Source organism: Acinonyx jubatus, chromosome A1 (genome assembly GCF_027475565.1).
Source record: "Acinonyx jubatus isolate Ajub_Pintada_27869175 chromosome A1, VMU_Ajub_asm_v1.0, whole genome shotgun sequence".
NCBI classification, from domain to species: Eukaryota; Metazoa; Chordata; class Mammalia; order Carnivora; family Felidae; genus Acinonyx; species Acinonyx jubatus.
This window is the reverse complement of record NC_069380.1, coordinates 218,805,987-218,832,398: the sequence shown is the minus strand read 5'-3', so window position 1 is coordinate 218,832,398 and position 26,412 is coordinate 218,805,987. Positions and strand designations below refer to the sequence as shown.

The 26,412-nt window shown below is 37.0% G+C and overlaps 1 protein-coding gene across 2 annotated transcripts in view; it reads right to left on the bottom strand.

The window, feature by feature from the left end:
• Positions 1–26,412, bottom strand: part of CDH12 (cadherin 12) — a 390,903-nt gene that overhangs the window by 15,943 nt on the left and 348,548 nt on the right. For both annotated transcript variants that reach the window (XM_027074680.2, XM_027074698.2), the window contains one exon: positions 14,685–14,821. In XM_027074680.2, coding sequence (XP_026930481.1) covers positions 14,685–14,821 — 137 coding nt within the window. The remainder of the gene's footprint in view (positions 1–14,684; positions 14,822–26,412) is intronic.

Below are 26,412 nucleotides of genomic sequence, written 5' to 3'. Positions count from 1 at the left end.
AATTTGTTGTGTGAGATCTTCCTGTGCCCTGGAGGATTTGTGGAGTTACTTAAAATTTAACGTGACCGGTCATCCTTGTGGCAATTAAAAAAATAAAGGCCCCAATAAGGATTGAGGAAAAAAAATAGAACAGCTATAAAATGACACTTCATATTGTCAAAAATGAGTGATGGGTTTATGGATTTCATTATATTATTATCTCCTCTATTGTATATTTGTAAATTCTTTCATAATTAAGGTTTTAAAATGTGACCTTATGTGTTTAAATGCCAGTTGGGGAAGTAGTAACAACTCTGTTCAAGAATTACTGCACTCAAGTAAGCACAGAACTTTGTACAAGAGAATGTAATTTATTAGAGTAATACAGAGTTTTTTCATTGATGCATATAATTCAGAAAATTATGTTGAGGAAATCATGACCATTTTTTCTGACTCGGCTAATCTGTATTTGGGACAACAATGATGTAATTTGTTTAGACACCATTTAGCATGAGCATGATTATCAACATTTTGCCATGTAGAAACTCGTTATCACTGAATACTTAGTGAGGAAATTCAAATATAAATTTAGTAAATTTAAGGAATCCAAATCGTCCAGGAGGATGTCAAACATTCACTCTTTGCAAATGACATGATACTCTACATGGAAAACCCAAAAGATTCCACCAAATAACTGCTAGAATTGATTCATGAATTCAGCAAAGTTTCAGGATATAAAATCAATGCACAGAAATTGGTTGCATTTACGCATGAAAAATGAAGCAACAAAAAGAGAAATCAAGGAAGCAATCCCATTTACAATTGCACCAAAAACAGAAAATACCTAGGATAAATCTAACCAAAGAGGTGAAAAATCTATACACTGAAAACTATAGAAAGCATATGAAAGAAATTGAAGAAGACACAAGAAAACTGGGGAAAGATTCCATGCTCCTGGAAAGGAAGAAAGAATATTGTCAAAATGTCGATACTACCCAAAGCAAACTACATATTCAATTTAATCCCTATCAAAATAAGACCAGCATTCTTCACAGAGCTAGAACAAATAATCCTAAAATTTGTATGGAACCAGAAAAACCCCAAATAGCCAAAGCAGTCTTTAAAAAGAAAACCAAAGCAGGAGGCATCACAATCCCGGACTTCAAGCTATACTACAAAGCTGTAATCATCAAGACAGTATGGTACTGGCACAAGAACAGACACTCAGATCAATGGAACAGAATAGAGAACCCAGAAATGGACCCACAAATGTACAGCCAACTAATCTTTGACAGAGCAGGAAAGAATATCCAATGGAATAAAGGCGGTCTCTTCAGCAAGTGGTGCTGGGAAAACTGGACAGTGACATGCAGAAGAATGAACCTGGACCACTTTCTTACACCATAGACAAAAATAAACTCAAAATGGATGAAAGACCTCAATGTAAGACAGGAAGCCATCAAAATCCTCGAGGAGAAAGTAGGCAAAAACTTCTTTGATTTTGCCCGCAGCAACTTCTTACTCAAAACATCTCCAGAGGCAAGGGAAACAAAAGCAAAAATGAACTACTGGGACCTCATCAAAATAAAAAGTGTCTGCACTGTGAAGGAAACAATCAGCAAAACTAAAAAGCAACCGACAGAATGGGAGAAGATATTTGCAAACGACATATCAGATCAAGGGTTAGTATCCAAAATCTATAAAGTCCTTATTAAACTCAACAGCCAAAAAACAAATAATCCAGTGATTATTCCACTTCTCCAAAGAAGACATCCAGATGGCCAACCGACACATGAAAAAGTGCTCAACAACACTCATCAACAGGGAAATACAAATCAAAACCACAATGAGATACCACCTTACACCTGTCAGAATGGCTAACGTTAACAACTCAGACAACAACAGATGTTGCTGAGGATGTGGAGAAAGAGGATTTCTTTTACATTGTTGGTGGTAATGCAAGCTGGTAAAGCCACTCTGGAAAACAGTATGGAGGTTCCTCAAAAAATTAAAAATAGAACTACCCTACGAACCAGCAATTGCACTAGTAGGTATTTATCCACGGGATACAGTTGTGCTGATTCAAAGGGGCACGTGCACTATCGACAATAGCCAAAGTATGGAAAGAGCTCAAATGTCCATTGATCAATGAATGGATAAAGAAGATGTGGTATATACAATGGAGTATTACTCAGCAGTAAAAATGAATGAAATCTTGCCATTTGCAACTATGTGGATGAAACTAGAGGGTATTATGCTAAGTGAAATTAGTCAGTCAGAGAAAGACAAATATTATATGACTTCACTCATATGAGGACTTTAAGATACAAAACAGATGAACATAAGGGAAGGGAAACAAAAATAATATAAAAACAGGGAGGGGGACAAAAACAGAAGAGACTCTTAAATACAGAGAACAAACAGAGCGTTACTGGAGGTTGTGGAGGGGGGATGGGCTAAATGGGTAAGGGGCATTAAGGAATCTACTCCTGAAATCATTGTTGCACTGTATGCTAACTAATTTGGATGTAAATTAAAAAAAATGAAATTAAAAAAAAAAGTTTAGTAAATTTGAAATAACCAAAATCCTACATGATTAGTTACTGTGCTGTTAGTAGTCAAATCGCTTAAATCCAATTATTATTGATCCATGTTGCTTTATAGTTAATAACTAACTTATTAATAGTTTTTAGTTCACACAATAAAATCAGGAAATTATTTTTATCCTTAATCCCTTCAAAGATATTTGTTAAATATTCTTTCCCCACCCTTTGAAAATATCTCAGTCAGCTCCCCTAGCTTTCTGAGTCGGTCTCAGTTAGAATTGTTTATTAGTAGTATTTTCAAGTGCAGCTTCAACTAAGAAAAAAAAAGCTAAAGCTCAAATTACAAAAACAAAGAATGAAGGAAAAAATCACTGTTTATCATAAATGAGTTAAATTCCTATAAAAGAATATTATTAATTTATGCCAAAAAATCTAGTCAACATAAATGAACAGAACAAATTCCTAGAAAGACACAAATTACCAACATTGACCTTGAAAAGAAATACAAAATCTTAATATACATTAAACAAATGAATAAAAATCAAGTTGTAATTAAAAATATCTGAAACCAAGAAAAAAAGTCACGCAAACATGCCTTTACTGGGGGGATTCAATAACTTTCTAAAGATCACATAATACCAATTCTTCACAAACTTTCAGAATATAGAGAAGTAAATACCAATTCATTGTATGTATCCTGATACCAAAGCCAATCCAAAACATCACAAGAAAACAAAGGTATAACCTATTTTCACTCATAAACATAAGTACAAAAATTTCTGAATAAAAAGTTAACAAATCACTTCCAGGTCATATAAAATTACTACATAATGACCAAATAGCATTTATCCTAAAGATACAGGATTCACTTAATGTCCAAGAATAATCAATTGACAACACATATTAATAGAAGAAAACAAACAAACAAAAAAACACATGGCCATCTCAAAAAGATTCACAATTTTAGCATTTGACAAAATCACACAGCCATTCATAATTTTTTTTAAATCCTCTAAAAATGTAATGAATAGGAGGCAAGCTCTTCAACGTGATGTAGTCTCTCTTCATGAAGCCCATAGCTAACATCATACTCGACAGTGAAAAAGTCAATGCTTTCTCTCTAACACTGGGTACAGTGCAAAATTGACTGGTCTTACCACTTATATTCACCATTGTACTAGAGGGTTTATATAATGCAATTAAGTGAAAATAAATTTTAAAAAAAGATTAAAGTATCCAGATCAGAAAGAAAGAAATAAAACTACTTTTGTTTAAAAAATGGCATGACCCTATAGGTAGGAAATCCTAAAGAATCCCCAAAGAAACTAATGGATATAATAAGGGAGTGTATCAAGGCCATGAGATAAGAGGGTAGTATTAAAAAAGGCAATTACATACTTAATAGCAGCAAATGACAAACTAGAATTGAAATTGAGAAAAAAATTAAATTCACATTAAAATCAAAGATAATAAAATATTTAGGAATACATTTAACAAAATAAATGCAGGACTTATAAACTGAAATTCACAAATCATTGCTCAGAGAAATCAAATGGATTGCTGATAGAAAGGACAGCTGGTGGAAATATAAAATTGCATAATCTGCTTGGAAAATAGACTGGAACTTTTTATAAACATTGAATATGAACTTATAAGGTAGCAACTCCACTCTACACCCAAGAGAATGAAATAAATGTCCACACAAAATCCTGTATACACATAGCCATAAAAGTATTAGGTATATACTTCAAAACTGAAAACAGGTCAAATGTATATATTTGGTGAATGGATAAACATTATGTGGCATATCCGTACAATAAAGAATACTCCAACAAAAAAAGGAACAAAACACTGATACAACATTTGAATGAATCTGAAATATGCTGTCTTCTTTGATAATAAGACTGACATAGCTCCTTGGAACTTGGTTAGTTGCAGAAAGTGAAAGGTTTCAGTGACTTTGGGTTTCTGAAGTACACGAGCCTTCAGAAGATTCCAGCTCCCCTGTCAAGTCTTCCAGATTTCCTGGAGCAGATATTAAGCCATTCCTTTTCGATGAACCCTTTTAGAATGTCTGCCCCAAAGAAACTGTATGATAATTTATCATGCAGCAATAGATAACTAATCCAGGAGATAAGAAATACTAAACTATATACTAAAAAGAAAGAAGGATATTTTCTAGGGCTTGAGTTGGAATGGACCCTGCGGGGCCCTAAGGCAGCATCCATGGTGGGGAGAGCAGTCCCTGCTCCTAACCACCATGCAGAAACTTTGTCCAAGGGGCTTGTCACTAGTGATCCAGGTGATGTTTACTCACTACAGGAAAGTGTCCCTATTTCCAGAGAAGCTTCTGTTTCTTTTCTTTTTCTTTTTTTTTTTAATGTTTATTTATTTTTGAGACAGAGAGAGTGCAAGTGGGGGAGGGGCAGAGAGAGAGGGAGACACAGAATCCTATGCAGGCTCCAGGCTCTGACTGTCAGCACAGAGCCCGAAGAGGGGTTTGACCCCACAAACCATGAGATCATGACCTGAGCCAAAGTTGGACGCTCAACCGACTGAGCCACCCAGACACCTTGAGAAGCTTGTTTCTATGGAGATAGAGCCATAAACACTCATAGCCCTTGGTGGCCTGGAGTGGGAGTCGGGGTCCATTTACCTGACTTCTGTGCTTTTGGACGAGGGCTGAGCAGGGGCTGCTGGGGCACAGAGCCTGACATGGAGGGATTGGACAGCAAGGCAGGGAGGTTGGTGGCTGTTTCTGGAAGTCCCTGACTCCATCATCTGATGACAGGGATCATAACTACTCTCAGGAGTCTCAGCCCAAGGCAGACCCTGCCTGGGAGCTCATGACCCCATTTCAGTCCTGACCTTGAGAGGGAGCAGGACAGTCAGGGCGTCACATGTGGCATCTGCATGGACAGGGTGTGGAACAAGTCAGAGGTATCTTGCCAGGCTGTACCCATGCCCACTGCCTAGCTGCCTGTGCACCTGGCAAAAGAGGTGACAGGACTTCCCACAAGACATCATCAGGGCCTGTCCCCTGTATCATGTCCATTCTAGCTACATCAGCCCCAACAAATTCTGGGCGAGCAAGAAGGCTGAGAAGAAGCAACTCATCAGGAGCTCCAAGGCTTAGACCATCCAAATCCAATGCTGGTTCTTCATATGGTCATTGGTCATTGCCCCTTCAAGTACGACTGTATTTACCTGCACTATATTACTCAGCTTCTGGCTAAGGCCGCAAGTCCTGGTTCTATCTGGACAGAGAATGTGCAGCTTGCTTCTGTGACTGTTGTGCTGGGCCCAACAGCATTCACAGGGGCAACAAATTAGATGAGTAAGTATTCTCCACGGGCTGTGCCCTCACCACGGCCTTCTGGGATTCAGAACTCCTACTGGATCCCAACAGTTCTTACCATGGACTCCTGTAACCCAGACCAATCTGTGAGGGAGGGGGCTAAGGGCAGGGGGCACTAGGTGATAGGTCTCTTCCGTTTTGGGGCTAGGTGTGAGATGAAAGTAGTAAGCGCTCTACCCACATGCACTGCAGCAGTGACACAACTGAGGAACATGGGGACAAGTGGTGGGCACTGGGAAAGAGAAAGTTGTTCTTACCCTCTTGACAAAGACTTGAGTTTTAACTTAGTTCTTTTGTAGAATAATTCTGAAAGAAAACAAATAAAATGCACCTAAGCCATAGAGAAAAGAAGAAAAAGACAAGAGGAGAGGAGAGGAGAGGAGAGGAGAGGAGAGGAGAGGAGCAAAGCAGAAGGAAGAGAGAAGAGAAGAGGAGAGAGAAGGAGGAAAGAGAAGGAAGTGAAGGGAGGGGAAGGGCAGAGAAGGGCAGGGAAGGGCAGGGAAGGGCAGGAAAGGAAAGGAAAGGAAAGGAAAGGAAAGGAAAGGAAAGGAAAGGAAAAGAAAGGAAAGGAAAGGAAAGGAAAGGAAAGGAAAGGAAAGGAAAGGAAAGGAAAGGAAAGGAAAGGAAAGGAAAGGAAAGGAGAAAGGAAAGGAGAAAGGAAAGGAAAGGAGAAAGGAAAGGAAAGGAAAGGAAAGGAGAAAGGAAAGGAAAGGAGAAAGGAAAGGAAAGGAAAGGAAAGGAAAGGAAAGGAAAGGAGAAAGGAAAGGAAAGGAGAAAGGAAAGGAAAGGAGAAAGGAAAGGAAAGGAGAAAGGAAAGGAAAGGAGAAAGGAAAGGAAAGGAGAAAGGAAAGGAAAGGAGAAAGGAAAGGAAAGGAGAAAGGAAAGGAAAGGAGAAAGGAAAGGAAAGGAGAAAGGAAAGGAAAGGAGAAAGGAAAGGAAAGGAGAAAGGAAAGGAAAGGAAAGGAAAGGAAAGGAAAGGAAAGGAAAGGAAAGGAAAGGAAAGGAAAGGAAAGGAAAGGAAAGATGACTTGTATTTCTTCCTGAATTGGTGTTTTTCCCATCTAAAGTTCCATTTATTCCCATGTCTGTTACTTGATGCTGGTGGTTTGCTAGAGGTCTGGGTGGAAGGATAGACAAGAATATTCATTCATGGTCTCTTTATGTAGACTGGGCTTCATTGCAATGCACATAGTGGCTAAAGTTCAAGGGCAAGTATTTTAAAAACAAAAGAAATCAGACAGAAACTCTTGCTTTTATGACCTAAGATGGTCACATAGAAATACACCTCCTCTATGTTAGTCAAGGCTGTCACTAATCCACTTCAAAATTCAAGGGAAAGGAAGATAGAACACAATTCTTTTTCTTTTTTAAATTTCTTTAATGTTTACTTTATTAATTTTTGAGAGAGAGAGCAGGGGAGGGGGAGAGAAAGAGAGAGAGGGGGAGAGAGCAGGCTCCACACCGCCAGCACAGAGCCTGAAGCAGAGCTTGAACCCACGAACCACGAGATCATGACCTGCGTGGAAATCAAAAGTTGGACACCCAACCGACTGAGCTACCCAGGTGTTCTGACAGAACCCAATTCTTTATGGAAGGAATGTCAGCCTCACTGTCAGAAGAACATATGAGAAGAGAAGGACACAGTATGCCCATTTTTGGAACTTATAATCAGAAATCTCTTTCAGAAATGGTTCACTAGTAACTAGCATTGTAACTTTTAATAAGTCCTAGGAAAACTAAATTTTATTTAATTTTTAGAAGTTTTTTATTTAAATTCTAGTTAGTTAACATATACTGTAATACTAAGCCTAACCAAAGAGGTGAAAGATCTGTACTCTGAAAACTGTAAAACACTGATGAAACAAATTGCAAAGGACACAAAGAAATGGAAAAACATTCATTCTCATGGATGGGAAAAATATATTTTAAATTTAACAGGGAAATCAGAACTGATAGGAACGTAGGTCCCTGGTGCCATCCTCCTCGGTGTGGGGGGTTTTGCATAAAGGGGCAAAGAGAATACCCTGGATTTACCCACAGCTCTCTTCAATGTAGAATATCAGGATTCCACATAAGATTTCATCTGATGAAGTATCCTGATAATCTATCTACAAGTTTGAAAATTACAGATCTATCAATCCCCAGTTACAGGTGAGGAAACTTTGGTGTGATCTTGCCCTACATTTTCTTGTCAGAGTCAAGACTGGAATCCAAGTCCTCTCACTATGCTTTGCACTGTTCTATGATACAGGTCAGTGAACTCAAAGAATAAGAAGACACTGCCTGAGATCCGCCCATGTGTGTGATAATCACTTACTTTCGAAGAGTAACACTTGGGCTGCTATCTAGCCACCATGCTGGGAGAAAGCCCAGTTCACATTTGAGGATCAAACTACAGTTATAATTTTTTGTACTAAGTATTCAATAAATACTGGCCAAATAATAGAATATTTCCAGGAACCAGTGAGAAATGTAATTGAAAATATTTGGAAAACTGTAAAGGACTAACAAACACAAGTTTCCTAGTATGTTAAAATACACTGGAGCTATTAGGCTTCCTCATTTAAAAATGGCATCTGCTTTGGAGTGCCTGGGTGGCTCAGCCAGCTAGGCGTCAGACTTCGGCTCAGGTCATGATCTCACATTTCGTGGGTTCGATCCCCGCATCGGGCTCTGTGCTGACAGTTCGGAGCCTGGAGCCTGCTTCGGATTCTGTTTCTCTCTCTCTGCTCCTCCCCCATTCATGCTCTCTCTCTCTCTCTCTCTCTCTCTCTCTCTGTCTCTCTCCTTCAAAAATAAACAAAAAAGTTAAAAAAAATTTTAATGACATCTGCTTTGAATACCTACAGGGGTTAAAAATTCAATTTTGTGACTGTGCACTAAATTGCGACTACCATAATGTCAAGAACAAAATCTTAGCTTTCTGTGACAACAACAAAAACCTGAATGATAGTGCAAACTGAGCATGATACAGTGAATAAGTAATACAAGCTTTCTTTTTCTTTTCTCTTTAAATTAGTTCACTTTTAAATTACAAGTTAAGATAAACGCTATCTAACAATAGCCCTGTTCAATTACAGTAGTATGATCTGCATCTATACCAAGCAATCCATCAAGCGGATTTAAATTACTCATATAAACCCACGCCAAAGTCAAATATTACTTGTCTGTTGGTGACAAAAACTGATTTCTAGGGGCGCCTGGGTGGTTCAGTCGGTTGGGCGTCCGACTTCGCCTCAGGTCATGATCTTGCGGTCTCTGAGTTCAAGCCCCTCGCCAGGCTCTGTGCTGACAGCTTGGAGCCTGGAGCCTGTTTCGGATTCTGTGTCTCCCTCTCTCTCTGACCCTCCCCCACTCAAGCTCTGTCTCAGTCTCTCTCAAAAATAAATAAACATTAAAAAAATTTAAAAAAACCTGATTTCTGAAGAAAAAGGAACCTTTAAAAATACAGCCAGTTTTTTTTTCCTCCCAATGAACACACTAGAGAGAACCTATTATTAATTTTAAATATTTGCAATACCATAAAGCCCTTAGATATTCTGAATTCCTGGAGAGCAAGAGCTGAGTCATATTTGTCTTTAAGCCTCCAGAGTTTAACACAGAGCCTAGTACATTCTAGCAAATGAAATATATGAATGTCAAAAACAGACTAAACTGAGAAGCAAAAGTGGGTTCAATACAACCAATAAACCAGGAAACTTCTGTGGATCATGACCCGCGAGCACCATGATTGTTGGTGTATTTTCCTTCACCTACGGTCAACAAGACTATAGATGCCATTTCACTTTATGTTCAACTCTCTATAATTTAAAAAATTCTTCTCAAGTGACTTTCTTTAATATGATCACAGAAAAATAAGTAAACATGGTGATTTTATACAAATAGTTAATAAATGTGAGTCGGTATATATCAAATTTCTGAAACATGCCAATTCACTACAGAACTGTAGGTAGAGAGATAGACAGACCTAAGTAGATAGATAAACAGGTAGATAGAGATGATAGATAGATATGATGACAGATATGGTGATGATAGATAGATAGATAGCAAGACTAACAATAATTTCAATTTATGTATGTTGCAAATGTATAAATAAGTTTTTACTATTTTGTACTTATGCATATGAAAGTCACTATGACTAGTTTAACTAACAACTTACATAAAATATAGCTAATAAAGCACAGGCAAGTGAGCAACTGTCCCTGTGGAATTCTGTTTTGCGGGGAGAGAGTCCAGGACTCCCATTATCTTTTGGTCACGACCCCAGGTGTGACAGGGGCTGCAAAGGAAATAACTCTGAGCCTCCATTTCCTACCAGTCACAGTGTGGACCATAATCCTCATCTTCATTTAATGTATATCAAGCTACAAGACTTGTTTAGTTTATATTATTATTATTGCTTATTATTATTCTAGAAAAATTAGGTACTTTCTTCTCTTTTAGTCTAAGAACATAATTTCATGGCTAGCGACGTGGCATGCAGGCAGATGAATTCCTCAGAAAACTGTACCACAAAATCTATTTCTTTCTGTTTAAACAAATCTATTCTTTCTGTGTAGTAAGCTACACAGAAAGTAAGCTTTCTGTGTAGAAGCAGTTTCTAACTACTTCTAAACTTTAATATCCTTAAGAATAGACTTCATCTTGTTTTTCCCATAAACCACAACAAATCGTGTTTTGCATATAAATGACACTCTGGACAAGCTTATGACAACAAATGTATGAATTTGTGTTTAGTCTGAATTATGGATAGTAATGCCAGAGGTTAATTTTTCTGTACATACAAAGATGATAGCCTATGCATTATGTTGAAGTAAAATGAAGTTATAACAAAATAGCTTTATATGCCAAATAACCTCAAAAAAAGAATTACCCAACAATTTGATCCCAACTCATAATGATATATTTACATACAAAATTTTCCCCAAATGACAGTTAGTGAGTCAATTCACTCACTGATACTTGAGCTGTTCCACAATAAATGCAAACAATCCATTGCCATCTGGATAAATATATGACTGAGAAAAGAATTGTCTCTGGTATCATTTGTTTATTTTGTAATTATATAAAATATGTTTTAGGGCTTTAATGTAGATATTTTAAATTATCTTTGTCTAATGATATTTGTTACAGCAACACCAAAAATATATTAGAAACATTTGTGTGTTGATAGTTTCTGATAATTTGAATGAAGTGAATTTTTGGAGCTTCTATCTTTTTTAAGATTCTCAAGAATTAGTATCATAAAAACAGCAAAGCAGTAAAGCATAAAAGAATTATTAGGAGTCTTATAAATTATTTGGACCTCCAACTATAGCAACACTGATTAATGACTGCTTTTTAATTAATTAAAGTTATTCAATCATTGTAACATTTCATTTTGCCTGAGATTTTATATGTAAGGGTCAGGCTGAAACATATGCTAGTTCAATGTGCAATAAGGTATACTTACGTGTTTTTTTTTCTTCTTGCCAGTACAATGTAAGCTATTTATTTCTCAGTCATTCACCATGATAATGGTCACCTGCTTAGCTGGCTAGTTTGATCAGTGAAAACAGCCTTATGCATTAGAATATGAATACATTTTACTTTTAAACTCTGCAAACTCAAGCAAAATAAAGCCCACAATAAGCTATTCTTACTGTAAATCTTTAATTATCATGAGGTATGTGTTTAGTCTCTTTATTTTTCACATGACTGCATAGCATTTACCCCAGCAGACTTCCTTGAGGACTCTAAAATACAGTGGTCTATGAACAAATACTAGAACAGATCAGGGAGATACATATTTTAGAAATGATTATATATATGGATATATATGGACATATATACATATGTAGCATATATATACATATATATAGGTGTGTATATATACATATATATGTATATATATATGTGTGTGTATTTATGTATTATGTGTCTAAATCCCAGTTCTACATATTTCCCAGTGAGGGCCAACATAAATAATGAGAATCTACTCATGAGGGTTTCCTAATTTGCATTTAAGTAAACTCTAGAGCCAGCATGTGCCCCAATCATGTCGATAGCTAAAAGAAAATGAATTTCTCTAAATATGAAAAATCTAAAATTGAGAATTGGTGGTGCCTGCTTCACTGAGAAAGCACAAACTCTCGTCTCATCTTCTACAAGTTGGAGCACAAGGCTCTGGCTGGAGGTGTCAGACATGCTACTATCGTGCAATGATGATGTTTTCGTGGTCTACATAGCCACTGGGGAGAAAGAGACCTTCCAGAACTACAGAACAGGTGATTAATGAACTATCTGCAGACTTTCATCTTCAGTTAAGGTACAGAAGCCTACTAGTCCTACTTTGAAAAATATGCGCGTTTTGTGTGTGTGTGTGTGTGTGTGTGTATTAAGACGAAAGTCTCAGTAAGATTAGTTTTCTAATGAATGATCTTTTATTATGGGCAATATGTCTTTGCTAAATAAAAGTGATTTGAAGAAACGGTCTCTGCTTAGCTGTCACTTATTATGTATAAGCCATTAGAGTGAATGGTTCAGGAAGGTCTTATAGTCTATAACACAAACAATTCATTTTGACCACATTTGCTGAAGATCTTAAAGCTAAACTTTATTTTCTAACTACAGTATGGTTAAGCTATCCCCCAGGACTTGATGAGTAACATAGATGAGAGCTGACATGAAAGAAATGATGAGTAACAAATGTAACTGTAATTGGATGTGATATAGGAGGAGAAAAAAGATGCCAAGCATGAAAGCAGTCTTCAGGAAAACACCCAAAAGAAAACGGGTGTCCTCCAAAAAGGGAAGACCAGCATTCTGATCTCTTGACGATATGTCTGCTCTACAGCTCTGGCAGCTGACTGGATGATCTGCTCTCAAAGCCTGAGTACAGGGGACATACTTTTGTAAGGAGATGGCAGGACAGAGAAATCATACGGTACAAGAGCAGCTTGTAAAACACCTGTTCAGCGTAACAAGGATGGGTGAATTTCCTCAGGGTCAAGTGGGCAAACCGAAAGCTAAACTTGAGAAATCACGTTATAAACTCACCCAAGAAGACTGCCTTCGATGCAAGGGGGCCATGGAATTGAGAAGCCAGAAGATCTACCACTGAGTGCTCATATCACGTTCCTATGCAGATGGGATGCCCAGAACCCGCACCATCCGATAACTCAAAGTTCACTTAAGAAGACGATGTTTGGGCAGCAGCCTTTCCTGCCAGTCCATTTAGTCCTAGAAGCAGTGGCAGCCAATGGAGTATCATATCGGGCAGATAAGAGAGACTTGTGTGTGTTTCCCTCTCTCTTTTCCACTCTGACAGGCTGGAGAACGTGTACCCTACAAGCGAGGGGTCACAGTTCCAACTTATGGTGTCACTGAGTTCTGCAGTTATCTATTGCCATGCCACAACAAATAACCCTAAAATGTAGTTGCTTGAAATAATTACTGTTTTAGACATTCTCACAACATTGTAAGAATCCGGGCAGGGCTGGTCTGGGCACATGTTCTGTTTCACACGGCATTGGTGGATGTTACACTGTGGTATTCAGCTAGTACACTTTCCAAGACAGCCTCACTCACATACTCAGCACCCTGGAAGGTATGATGGAAAGGCTGAGCTGAACTGGGATGGTCAACCTGACCACCCACATGTGACCCCTCTAGAATGGTAGCCTCAGGGTAATCAGTTTTTTTTATGTGACAGGTCAGTGTTCCAAGAAACAAGGTGGAAGCTGCATGTTCTTTTTTGTAAGTCTGACCTTTAATAATCAGAATAACCTAGAAGTAACGAAATCAGTTAAAGACATCATTAAGGCCTGGGAATAGGTGTCTAACTATTCTTCTTTAGTCACAATTGTTGAAGATAAATGAAACTGTTTAACATTTACACCCACTGAGTGGAGACTGAACAAAATACCCCTCAACAGAAATATTCACATTCAGCTCTCCCCTGCACAGAAAAAGGAAATTAGCTGCCAAAGTAGCAGATGAACAAAATAAAATAAGAAGGAAACAAAATGAAAGACACTCAGAAGGGATTTCCCCAAGCCTTTCACAAGACCAGAAGCAGATGACTGGGAGACGCACTCATTTTGCAAACTACATCGAAAACCAAATGTCACCATTCCCTCGATTAATCTGTTACCTGAGGGAGCTGCGATAATATCCTAGGTTGTCCAGACAAACATATATGGCCCATGCCACTTTCAGTCTAGAGGATTGTCTTCTGGACCAAGCAGACACCAACACAAGGGATCAGTCCTAGCAATCTTATTGATTCTGAGGGATTCCTTAAAGAAAACCGCTTATAGCTCCTGCATATTCCACAGTGACATTTATAAAAAAAATCACATTAAAATTACATTCTACGAAAAAGAGAGAAGGGAGAGGGGTGATTTTAAGAATGCTCTCTTCAGTTTGAGAAAATATTTCAGAATGGGCTATTTTGTGTGATAATGAATTCCTCCTGCCTGGCCTCTGAAGCTCCCAATATTGTATACAGGGGTCCGGCGTGGAAGAGAAGCTGGAAAGCTGGCAGATTTTTGCGGGCACAGCATTGAAAGGGATGAGGTCACACAATGAAATGCACTCACTGCTAGATATTCATGCAAGTCTGCAAACAGGGCTCATTGGCGGCTGTCACAATTTCTCCGGACTTACGCTACGAGGAAAAGGAACAGGTTTCTGAGTTTCCCCAGGAGACCACTCAGCTGTCAGTCCAAAAATGAAAAACACCTCAGCAGGGACTCGTTTAAGAGTGTTCAATCCAAAGAACTGCAGTATAACATTGATTCTGTCCATGCCATACTTACTAACTTTACTCGCAATTATGGAGAAATTATACTGCGCGGTGCTTTCTCTGTCTAGTAATTCATTAGTGGCGATGGTTCCTTCAGTTCCATCTATTGTAAAGTAGCTGTCCCCATCACTCTTCCAATCTATGAAGTACCTGTATATAAAAAGAGTAGATGCAAATGTGCAATGATTACACATTAATCATAATGGCAGTCAGGCTAACTTGACACAATTCCTTATTTTTCTCCCTGTAGCTATTACCCACCTTGCAATAAAGAAGAGTGTCAATGACAGCTTCTTTATTGCAAAGTCAGTATGCTCAAGGGGAAACTGGAAATAATGAAAGATTTAGTATTCCTGCTGTTCATATTATTTTAGGGTCTTGACACCTTGAAAGCTCAGCAGAGACGAAAATTCTAAAGCTGACCATGGGTTTCCTTAACCTGCTGAATATTAAAACTTTTCGAAGCAGTGAAAGATTCCTTAATGGTGGCTGCGGGAAGAACTGGGGGTGGGGGAAGCATCTGGATACAGCTACAAAGAACTTTGGCCAGAACAGAGGTAGAATCTTCATTTCCACAGATAGGGAAAAAAATCATATTATGGAAACTAAGGGGCAATTTTGTAACTGACACTGTGGAATTTATAGAGAAGTATTTCCCTCACACACATATAAAGGAGACACTGTTGTTTTATTACTCTATGTCAGTACAACTTTCTAAAACAAACAAACAAACAAACAGTGAACAGTGTCCCTTTATCTTCTTTATTAGTTAACCTTTTGATAATAACAGATGTTACCTTCTTTATGTGAAGAAGCTGAACTAAAACATTCCAAGAAAATTAATTACAAAAACCTGAAATTGCAATTATATAAATCTTTATGCAGCAGATAGATAGAGTGAAAAGTCTTTTTCAAACACATATTTTCAATCATAGTAATAAGCATTTTGAAATCTTAGCATGTACCAGATAATGTTCTAAATGCTTACCTGTATTACCTTATTAAATCCCCACAAAAAAACAAAAAAAAATAAGAATTATTCATCTCCCCACTTTGCCTATGAGGAAACTGAATCGTCGAGATATTAAGGAATCTGCCTCAGTTCACATAGAAACTTTTAGAGCGGATATTTGACACACGTCGTCAATCTTTCCCATATAATTGTCATTATGTAGTCTTACCAATTTTAAATCGAACTTTATGTGAAAGAGCTCTGCTCATCAAAAGGCTCAACGTGCAATATATTTATCACCATTACTCTGGCCTGGGAATCATGACTAGGTCAATACAAACAGACATCATCGAAGTGAGCCCATCTAAATCCCCAGGCCAAAGAATCCGGTTGTTCATTGTGGAGTTAGTTAAGCCATGCATTTCAAAGTAGAAAGTTATTGTTTTGACAAGTTGGTTATTTAAAACTGGGGCTAGAGGGGGCGCCTGGGTGGCTCAGTCGGGTAAGCATCCGAGTTCGGCTTAGGTCATGATCTCACAGTCTGGGAGTTAGAGCCTCACACAGCCTCAGAGTCTGGAGCCTGCTTCAGCTTCTGTGTCTCCCTCTCTCTGCCCCTCCCCTGTTCATGCTCTGTCTCCCTCTCTCTCAAAAATAAAATAAAAACACTAAAAAAAAGTAAACTGGGGTTAGTTTGCATCTCATTTCAGCACTAGACTGAAACCAATTGCTTTCACAGATGATATTTATGACTCTTAACTTGTTAATATTTGTTAGTAACTGCTAGGATCAGAGGATGGGCCATGCCGTTAGTCTGCCTTGGATACTTCTGTGGTTGATTTGAGGGGTGAGAAGGCATTGATGTCTTAGGATTTCAATGTTGCATCCTGTCTCATAGGAATGCTCTCAGAAATAAATATTACAGAAATAAATATATAAATGAACTTAAGGCACATTTACAGGTCAGAGAGGATAGAGTATAATAGAGCTATCTCCCTATCACATAATCTCCTTTTCTGAACAAGGAAGCATTTCTCACAAAACCCCTTTCCAGTACCTTTATTCAATTGAGCATAAGGATAATTTAGAAGAAAATGGCTCCTTAGTGACTATAGCATTTCTGGAGGAAATTGTCGGTGTAGAGAAACTGGGTCCGATTGTACAATTCACTAAATATTTTCGGAGTGCCTGCTATATACTAGACACTATACTAGAGTTGAGAAATACAGTAAAGCACAATGCCCACCAGTGAGAAGTCCAGCTGGGAGACACAGACAATTTCAGCGCCTGATAGGAAAGAGAACACACCAGGAGTGCAAGGAAAAGACGCCCAGTTCAACACCCGTTGGTTCAGGCAAACTTTCCTTCACATGACGTGTGATGACATTAGAAAGTGATACAGGAATCATTTGGGACAAGAGTGAGGTAGACAAAGTGAAGAGAGGAGGAAAGACATTTCAGGAGGCTGCGACAGCCATAGCAAAACCATGTTGTGTGGGGCGGGGGGGAGCTAACTATAAGCTGCTGGGAATCATGAAAAAATATCTGAAAGGCACAATCATCTGGAAAAAGTTCAAAGATTTAGGTCAAGGAGGGTGGTATAAAGTACACTGAGGAGGGGGGGGCATGTTTCTATGGCTAATGAACATTATCAAGGGGGATAATTTATAATCTGGTAGGGCCAGGGAGTTGATGGTAATTTCTTTTTTTTTATGTCTTTATTTAAATTCCAGTTAACATAGAGTGTAATGTAAGTTTCAGGTGTACAATACAGCGATTCAACACTGCCCTACACCACCCGGGGCTCATCACAGCAAGTTCGCCCCTTAATCCCCATCACCGATTTCGCCTCCACCATCCACTCATCCACCTCCTCTCTGGTAACCATCTTTTTTTTTTTTTTTCTTTTGGTCAAGAGTCTGTTTTTTAGTTTCAAAGTCCTTCCCCTCTGATACCTAGTCTCCTTGTCTTCTATTTGAAACGATGTCCACTTAACAGTAACAGTGAGTGTTGTTGTAAAGATGAAATGAGATAAAATATGTGGGACTCGGCATAGAATCATGCGTTTGTGTACATGTGTGTGTATCCCTTTTCTCTTTCCACATTACCGATTATTTCGTTTTACTTCCCAGATTAAAAAAAAAAAAAAAAAAAAAAAAAAAAAAAAAGATTCCCTAACATAAAAACATATGCTTACTACTGGGACCAAGTTGTGACATTCAAAGTCTTCAACTTTAAAATTCCTGAACCACAGAGCTCCCACGCAGACCCCTGGGGTACAAACCATGAGCACAAACATCCAGGCCCTAGTTCACACAATGGTGTTTTTCATTTGGCACTCATCCACTATTGTCTGGCGTCTAATTTTTAGCTCTGTCACCGTATTTTTTGGTGCCTCCTTTCTCCGGATGTTATCCTTTCTGGAAGCTTTTTGCCTCCTTCTGGAGTTCTACTGAAACTTATTTGAACATTTTCTACTCAGCTAAATATCTTCAGCATCTTCCCATAACTGATCAGGCTCCAAGACTGTAAGTCCTGTAGTACGTCCTGGCATCGTCCTGATGCCCTACCTTTGGGTGACTGACTGATCCCTGTGCCTGACTGAACAATAACCATGATGCAACAACTACCATTTTAAATTGTGATGTTTTGCCCAATATAGCAAGAAATGACCCCCATCAATGAAGTGGAAATGGAGGTACTCCTACATTTCCTAGACATTTTCAGAGAAGACATGACCATGTCCTAAAATGTCTAGATTATTTTCAGGAGATACACCCTTCCAGAGTGTAGATCACATGTTTACTTTAGGTTTGCTACAGTCCACAGCCAATCTAAGGGTAGAAGGATATTCTAATTGCAACTGCTCACAACAGTATTACATGAACTGTCTAATTTGGCCTCACTCACCTATATAAATGAGAAAACCCCTGAGATAGAGAATCTGAATCATGTTACCCTTATTTGGTAAGTAGATGAGATTTAAATTTTAAAAAAGGCGTTTATGATCTATATATAATGAAATAAATGTATAGTTCATGTAAGTATGCAACCACCGTTGCTAAGAAACCTGTTTTCACAATTGAATAGAAATCAAAAATTAAAGCATTAACTTAATCTTTGCAGACCACTTGACAGGGTACAATTTTATTACTTTTCTGTAAATGAGTTTTCAGAAATGCCTTAAAAAGTTTTCTTCTCTCCATTAGGTAAGCATTCTCCTTAAAATTGTGTCTTTTAATTTGCCTAATAACTTTCTCACAGTTAATGGAAAAGCTAAATTCTCAAACACATTTTGTAAAAAGTCCTTGATGGTCCAGAGTTACTCTAAAAGTATTACATCTCATTCTTTAAGCAATAAAGATGTAGGAGTAATGGTTCAGGTCAAGGTAGAAAATTTTCTTTTGTTAATATGATAATAACCAGAATCTCTTCATTCTGTCTTAGTCACTGTTTTGTTTTGTTTTCTTTTTCTTTTTTTTTTTTTTGAGGAAGATAATTAAATTAAAGTAAATCCCATTCAATTTATTTTCACAAACATTTTATTGAGAACCTAAGGCACATACGACAACACTTAGGTTATAGTCGCTTCATCAAGAATCACAATTAATTTTTTTTTCTTAGAAATCCCAACTTTTCTCTCAAACTTTGTTACATCTTAGTTGTTAGTTTCCTATTAATCCCTTTTAGTTTAGTTTTGTTTTGTTTTTTCTAATCCTCTTCTTCATTCTAACTTTCCCCTTAGGAAAATTAAACGTTATATCATAGACGGTATAGAGAGCTTCTCTTGTTGTTTGCTGTGAAATGAAACATTTTTATAAAATTATAATCATTTGGGGCGCCTGGGTGGCTCAGTCGATTGAGCGTCCGAATTTGGCTCAGATCATGATCTCACACTCCACGAGTTCGAGCCCCGCGTCAGGCTCTGTGCTGACAGCTCGGAGCCTGGAGCCTGCTTCAGATTCTGTGTCTCCCTCTCTTTCTCTGCCTCTCCCCTGCTCATGCTCTGTCTCTCTCTGTCTCAAAAATAAATAAAAACACTAAAAAAATTTTTTTTAAAAATAAATAAAATTATAATCATTTAATAAAGTCATAAATCTTATGTCTTTAAATTTTCCACTTGGAGGCACATAATATGTTTATAAATACATCCTTAAAGAAAGAGAAATACATCATAATCCACATTTTTATTAAAATTAGAGTTGTTATATTTTAATTTCCCTCCAGGTTGCTTAAGAGTTTCTTAGTTTTTTATCGCTCATCATCAGGGAAATACAAATCAAAACCACAATGAGATACCACCTCACACCTGTCAGAATGGCTAAAATTAACAATTCAGAAAACAACAGCTGTTGACGAGGATGCAGCCAAAGGGGGACCCTCTCACTCATTTTTAAAAAGTGACATGTGGTGGGGTGCCTGGGTGGCTCAGTCAGTTGAGCATCTGACTTGGGCTCAAGATATGATCTCGCAGTCTGTGAGTTCGAGTCCCACGTGGGGCTCTGTGCTGACAGCTCAGAGCCTGGAGCCTGCTTCGGATTCTGTGTCTCCCTCTCTCTCTGTACCTCCCTGCTCAGACTCTGTCTCTCTGTCTCTCAAAAATAAATAAACATTAAAAAAATAAATAGTCACATGTGGTCTTCTGACTGTGCATCAGATTTTTATGTATCTAAATGCCAACTTTATCTGTCCCTAGAGTTTTATACCCAGAAACTGAGAAGGAGCTCGCTCTAGTGGGAAAAAAGTAAAGGTTAGGCAAATATTGATTCAGTTTGGGTTCTGCCATTAAGAGCTTCAGTATTAAACAGAACTTTCAGTTTCTCATGTATTACAAAATATGGACAGCACTATCTGACTAAATAAGGACGGAATGTGATCATGCCTTTGCCCATGTTTCTCCCTGTGAAGCCTTAGCAAATCCCTCCAGGCAGATTTATTGCTTCTTTATTATGATATTCTATCTTCTTACTTCTTTTATCTAATTTATCTATTTTAATTGGTGTTAACAGTGTCTCTCCAATGAGAATAGTGAAATAATTGAATTTTGCTTTGTTGTTACAGTAAGTTTCTATAGAATACTCAGAATTCATCACCAAATTTACTGTTCTATCCATAATATCTTGTATGTATGAGTTCCATTATGTTATAAAACACCTGACTGTTGTTAATAATAGTCTGATGATATTTCAAGCATGGAATTACTTCATGTGTATCTTTGAATATTCAAACATTAATTCTGAAGCCCTTTTCAGGTACCTTCAACTTAACTACTTCCTTGAACTGAATCAAATGCTTGTTGATGCAAGTCACAGTTGGAATTATTTACTCTCTAGTGGCTGTGGCCAAATGTCTCTGCACTACAGACATTCTAACTAGAGTAATTTACCGTTTGACACCCAAATATAGACATCATATTTAAAAGACGGCTTTTATTTCCCTTTTTTCTGATAACAAAGCTTCATCTCCTCTTTGCAGTTTGTTTACTCTTTAGCTCCTTTACATTCTGAAAATTACTCACATTCTCTTAACTCATCAACTAGTCTTATAATATTTTCTAGGGAGAGGTTTTTATATCTATGATATATTTAAAGTAACTGATCCTTTGTTAGCAAGGATGTGGAGAAAAGGGAACCCTTGTGTACTGCTGGTGGGAATGCAAACTGGTGCAGCCACTGTGGAAAACAGAATGGAGGTTCCTCAAAAAATAAAAAGAGAACTACCCCATGACCCAGCAACTGCACTACTAGGGATTTATCCAAAGGACACAAAGATGCTAATTCGAAGGGGCACATGCACTCCAATGTTTATAGCTGCACTATCGACAGTAGCCAAAGTGTGCAAAGAGCCCAAATGTCCATCGATGGATGAATGCATAAAGAAGATGTGGTGTGTGTGTGTGTGTGTGTGTGTGTGTGTGATGCAAAATTACTCAATGATCAAAAAGAAACAAATCTTACCATTTGCAACAATATGGTTGGGGCTAGAGTGTACTAAGTAAAGTATTAAGTAAAAGTGTGCTAAGTAAAATAAGTAAGTCAGAGAAAGACAAATATCATGTGATTTCACTCATATGTGGAATTTACGAAACAAAACAGATGAACATAGGGGAAGGGGAGCAAAACTAAGATAAAAAGAGAAAGGTAGACAAACCATAAGAGACTCATATACAGAGAACAGACTAAAGGTGGCTGGTGGGGTATTCGGTGGGGGGTGGGCTAAATGGGTGATGGGCATTAAGGAAGGCACTTGCTGGGATGAGCATTGGGTATTATATGTAAGTTATGAATTACTAAATTACACTATATGTCAACTAACTTGGATTTAAATAAAACTTATGAAAATAATAAAATAAAGAAACTGATCTTTAAAAATCAAAATAATATGAAATTTCAAATAAATGTGAGAAAAGTCTATTTATAAAAGCAAAGAAATTATAGAGAGAAGGGAATGAGCTATAAAATGTGTGTGCTGTATATGGGGTAGACCCTGAGCATTTCAAGATAAAGCAAAGAATGAAACCTCCAGCAGGCAAAAGGTAAATGCAAAAAGTCAGTTATAAAAAAAATATATAAATTTGGATGTTTTATCACTTTGAGGAGTTAGCATGAAATATAATAGGATAGCCTTCAAAGTAACACATCACCCTAACTAGTATCTGGACACTTAGCCATTGAGATTTCCTTGAGTGTATCACTAGAATAACATAAAATTTTGTCTAAAAATAAAAGCAAATTCAACAATGGATTGGTCAATCCACATAAAAATTAGACCTGTAAGTCTGTATCACAGATCCACTGAATTTTGTCAATAAATCCTCAATTTTGTCTAAATCTTATAAGAAATTTGTGGTTGTCTAAAAAAATGAAAGGCACTGAATCTCAAATAATAAAATTTTACTTCAATACATACCAAAAATTCGTTAATAAAACAACCGTATATTTTGGTTTTTGCTTTTCCAGCCTGATAAATGTCAATGGTGTCAGTTCACTTAAACATTTTTCAGATTTAGTTAAAGTTGGTGTAAGATTTAAATCAGAGTAACACAGGGACGCCTGGGTGGCTCAGTCAGTCAAGCGTCCGACTTTGGTTCAGGTTGTAATCTCACACTCAGTGACTTTGAGCCCCGCGTCGGGCTCCGTGCCGACAGCTCAGAGCCTGAGCCTGCTTCGGATTCTGTGTCTCCCCCTCTCTCTGCCCCTCCCCTGCTCATGCTCTGTCTCCCTCTGTCTCAAAAATAAATAGAAACATTAAAAAAAATTAAATCAGGGTAACATAAATAAAGTGTTTAGAATACTTTTGAGTGTATAATATAGTCCATGGTTACCATATTTAAAGGATTAAATATTGTACATTTTTACTGACTTGTTTTGGCTTTCTACCAAATTTTGTTTAATTAGCTACTCAAAACTATGAAATTTTAATTATATTTTCAACAATTTTCTTAAAATTGCAAAGCAACTCAAAAACTTAGGTGAGTATTTCAATTGCACTGAAAAAGGGAAACACTTAGCCCTCCGTTTAGAATCTGGCTGCTTATGGTTAAATCCTATTCTCATCCTTACTGAAGACATAATTGGATCTTCCTACGCCTCAGTTTCTCCCTCTATAAAATAATGTCAGTTATAATGTTTCAACAAAACTCACCAAAGTGCCCGGCTCAAAGCCAGGAACAAATTAGCTATTACAATGTCACTATATACTGATGGTTATCAAATTCACTATATATTGGTGGCACCCAAAGTAAATAAAAGTAAACTTGTCCATTTTGTGCACGTTCTTTGCAGTAGCTCCTTTTTATTGATTGTCAATGGATTGGTCATTTGAGGAAAGCAAAATAAGCTTATTCACAAAGGAATTTCTCATTCTTCATGGCAAGTTAAAATCTCTATCTTCTCTATCGACAACCTTTCAAATGAATTATTCTTCATCATTTCATTGATGTAAATTTAGAGGGAATGCTTCTTTCATTCCCAGTGCAATGAAAATAAGCAGGGAATTCTAGTAAAGGTGCTGCCTTTCTCTAACATTGTCAACCTCACCATAGATCTGCTTGTAAATGGGAGATTCTGATGGATAAATAATTGGATAAGAGCATGTCTAAAGCTTATACATACTCAGGTGTCTCACTGGGGGTAGCTTCTGCTGAGTTTCTGGCTAGTGGAGATCAAGGAGAGATTACAGATATGTAAATCCAGTCTCTGATAAATTACATAACTGAAAACTAGCGTTAAGAAATCCGAAAATGAAATTCACCCAAACTCAACTTTTCTCTTTACTTTTGTTCACACAAGTCCATTCCCTTCGATTAAAATAGTTTCTCACCTTCTATTTCATCTCCTTCACCCTTGACTTTAAAGAATTCTTGTATATTTTAGAGAACAGTCCTTTATCAGATGTGTCTTTTGCAAATATATATATATATTAAAATTCACATTGTGAATGCTAAAGTAAAGAGATAAGGCAAGCAGTGCTCAAAAAGGATTAACTGTTTTATCTTAATGAATATTTTATATAACCTTACGGATAAAATGTTTTCTCCCAATTGCTATCTGAGTCTTCAGTATTTTCTAAGAAAACAGTCCATAAATATAAAATTAGTTTGCTCTCTGCTAAATAATAAAAACCAGAATACAAAAGGGTGATTAGAGTTGTACAAAATGAGAAATTGGACTCTACATAATGAGGCATTTTTAAACCTCACTTTAAGAAAAAGAAATCATGTGTTACTCTCTTTATCAGAAACTATCTTTCATGAATCACTTCATTAATTCTAAGCGGAGACAACCTGACCTTTAACACTACCTAGGATTAAGTATCACCAAAATATATATTGCAAATTTTTAGATCACTAGAAAGATGCAGGGAAAATAACTATAAAGAATACAGAAAATATTAAATGAAAAAATGGGGATAATATGTACAAATGATAGACATGGGGGGAAAGCAGATAGAACCTTATATTAGGGAATATTTCAAAGAAACTCAGGGAAAAAGTAGAAAGAATTATGGAATTTAGGCACTACATAGCAGCTTTAAGTGTTAATATCTGGGGAGGTTGCCCTATTGACTTTTTTACTACTGTGTTGTGTTTAGGACCCTCAAGAGAATTATTTGTCCAAAGTTGATTTTTGTATGGTGTCTACTTGCAAAGGTAGTGATGACATTTAGCTTCCATTAACTCTATTTATAAAAGCTAAGGATCTGAAAAAACATTTACAAAAAAGAAGAAGAGGAAGAAGAAGAAGAAGAAGAAGAAGAAGAAGAAGAAGAAGAAGAAGAAGGGGGGAGGAGGAGGAGAAGGAGGAAGAAAGAGTATACTCTTGACTACATTGTGTTAAGATGGTTCTATATAGAGAGATATAGAGATAATAATATAGAGATAAGGCTCAATAAAGATTATATCTAAACACCCAGGTCTTCAAACCTTTAAAAAACCAAAAGACCTATTATGTTTATATACCTATATCTGTTTATGGTCAATTTGGAAAAATCAAATGCACATATATACGTACATACATACTCTACATTTCATTATATATTAGTATAAATATATTAAGAGAATTTTACATGTAGTATGTAAGAGAATAAGGAAATATTACTATCAAGTATCTTTTTATTTCATGTATTTGTGGATGGTGGTTAAAAAGTGAATACATATTTATTCAATAAGCTAAAAATGGTAGGTACCATGATAGAGTTCAATATGGTTGGTGTATTTAGTGAATATGAAAGATAGGAAAAACACAAGATTGAGAGGAAGGAGAAGTGAGTTAGAATATATATATATATATATATATATATATATATATATATATATATGTGTGTGTGTGTGTGTATGTGTACGTATGTGTGTGTGTGTGTGTGTGTGTATATATACACACACACATATATATATATATATTATTGCCTATTCATATATATATGGCTTTGCCACCTAAGATGGCAGAATTCTAGGATGAAGAAGATGAAATAGAGAGAAACTATTTTATGTAGGGAATAGAATTGTGTGAACAAAGGTAAAGAGAAAGGGTGAATTTTGGTGAATCTCATTTTAAGATTTCTGAATGCTAATTCTGAGCTGAACATCACTTAATGGTATATCTGAGTTGTATATGTTTATCAATGACTTTATTTGCATATCTATAATATCTGCTTGATATTCTTGGGCAGCCATTAGGCAGAAACTCAGATAATTGAGTATATAAAGCTTTAGACATGCTTTTATCAAACTGTTCATCCATCAAAATGTCCGGCTTACAATAGGATCTTATCTGGAGTTGACACTATGAAAGAAAGGCAACCCTTACTAAAATTCCCTGCTCATTTTGATTGCACTGGGGAAAAAAAAATAGCATTCATAAAGTTCAACAATATGAAAACAAAAACTTATTTTAAAAACTGGTCAAAGAATTTAACAAATCTTACCAAAGAAGCTATACAGATGTCAAATAGGCATGTAAACAGATGTCCTATCAAGCTCTTTCATCAGCAAATTAAAACAACTATGAGATATTACTACACACCTATTAGGATGTCCCAACTTTGGAAAGCTGACAACACCAAATGCTGGTGAGGGTGTGGAGTAACCAGAACTTGCATTCATGGCTGGTGGCAATGCAAAATGGCGCAGCCACTTTAGATGACAAAGTAGTGGCTTCCTACAAATCTAGGCATTATCTCACCATATGCTCCAGCAAACGCACTTCTTGGTATTGACACAAAGGAGCTGAAAATTTATTTCCACATACAAACTTACACATAGATCTTTATATGGCTTCATCAGTAATTGCCA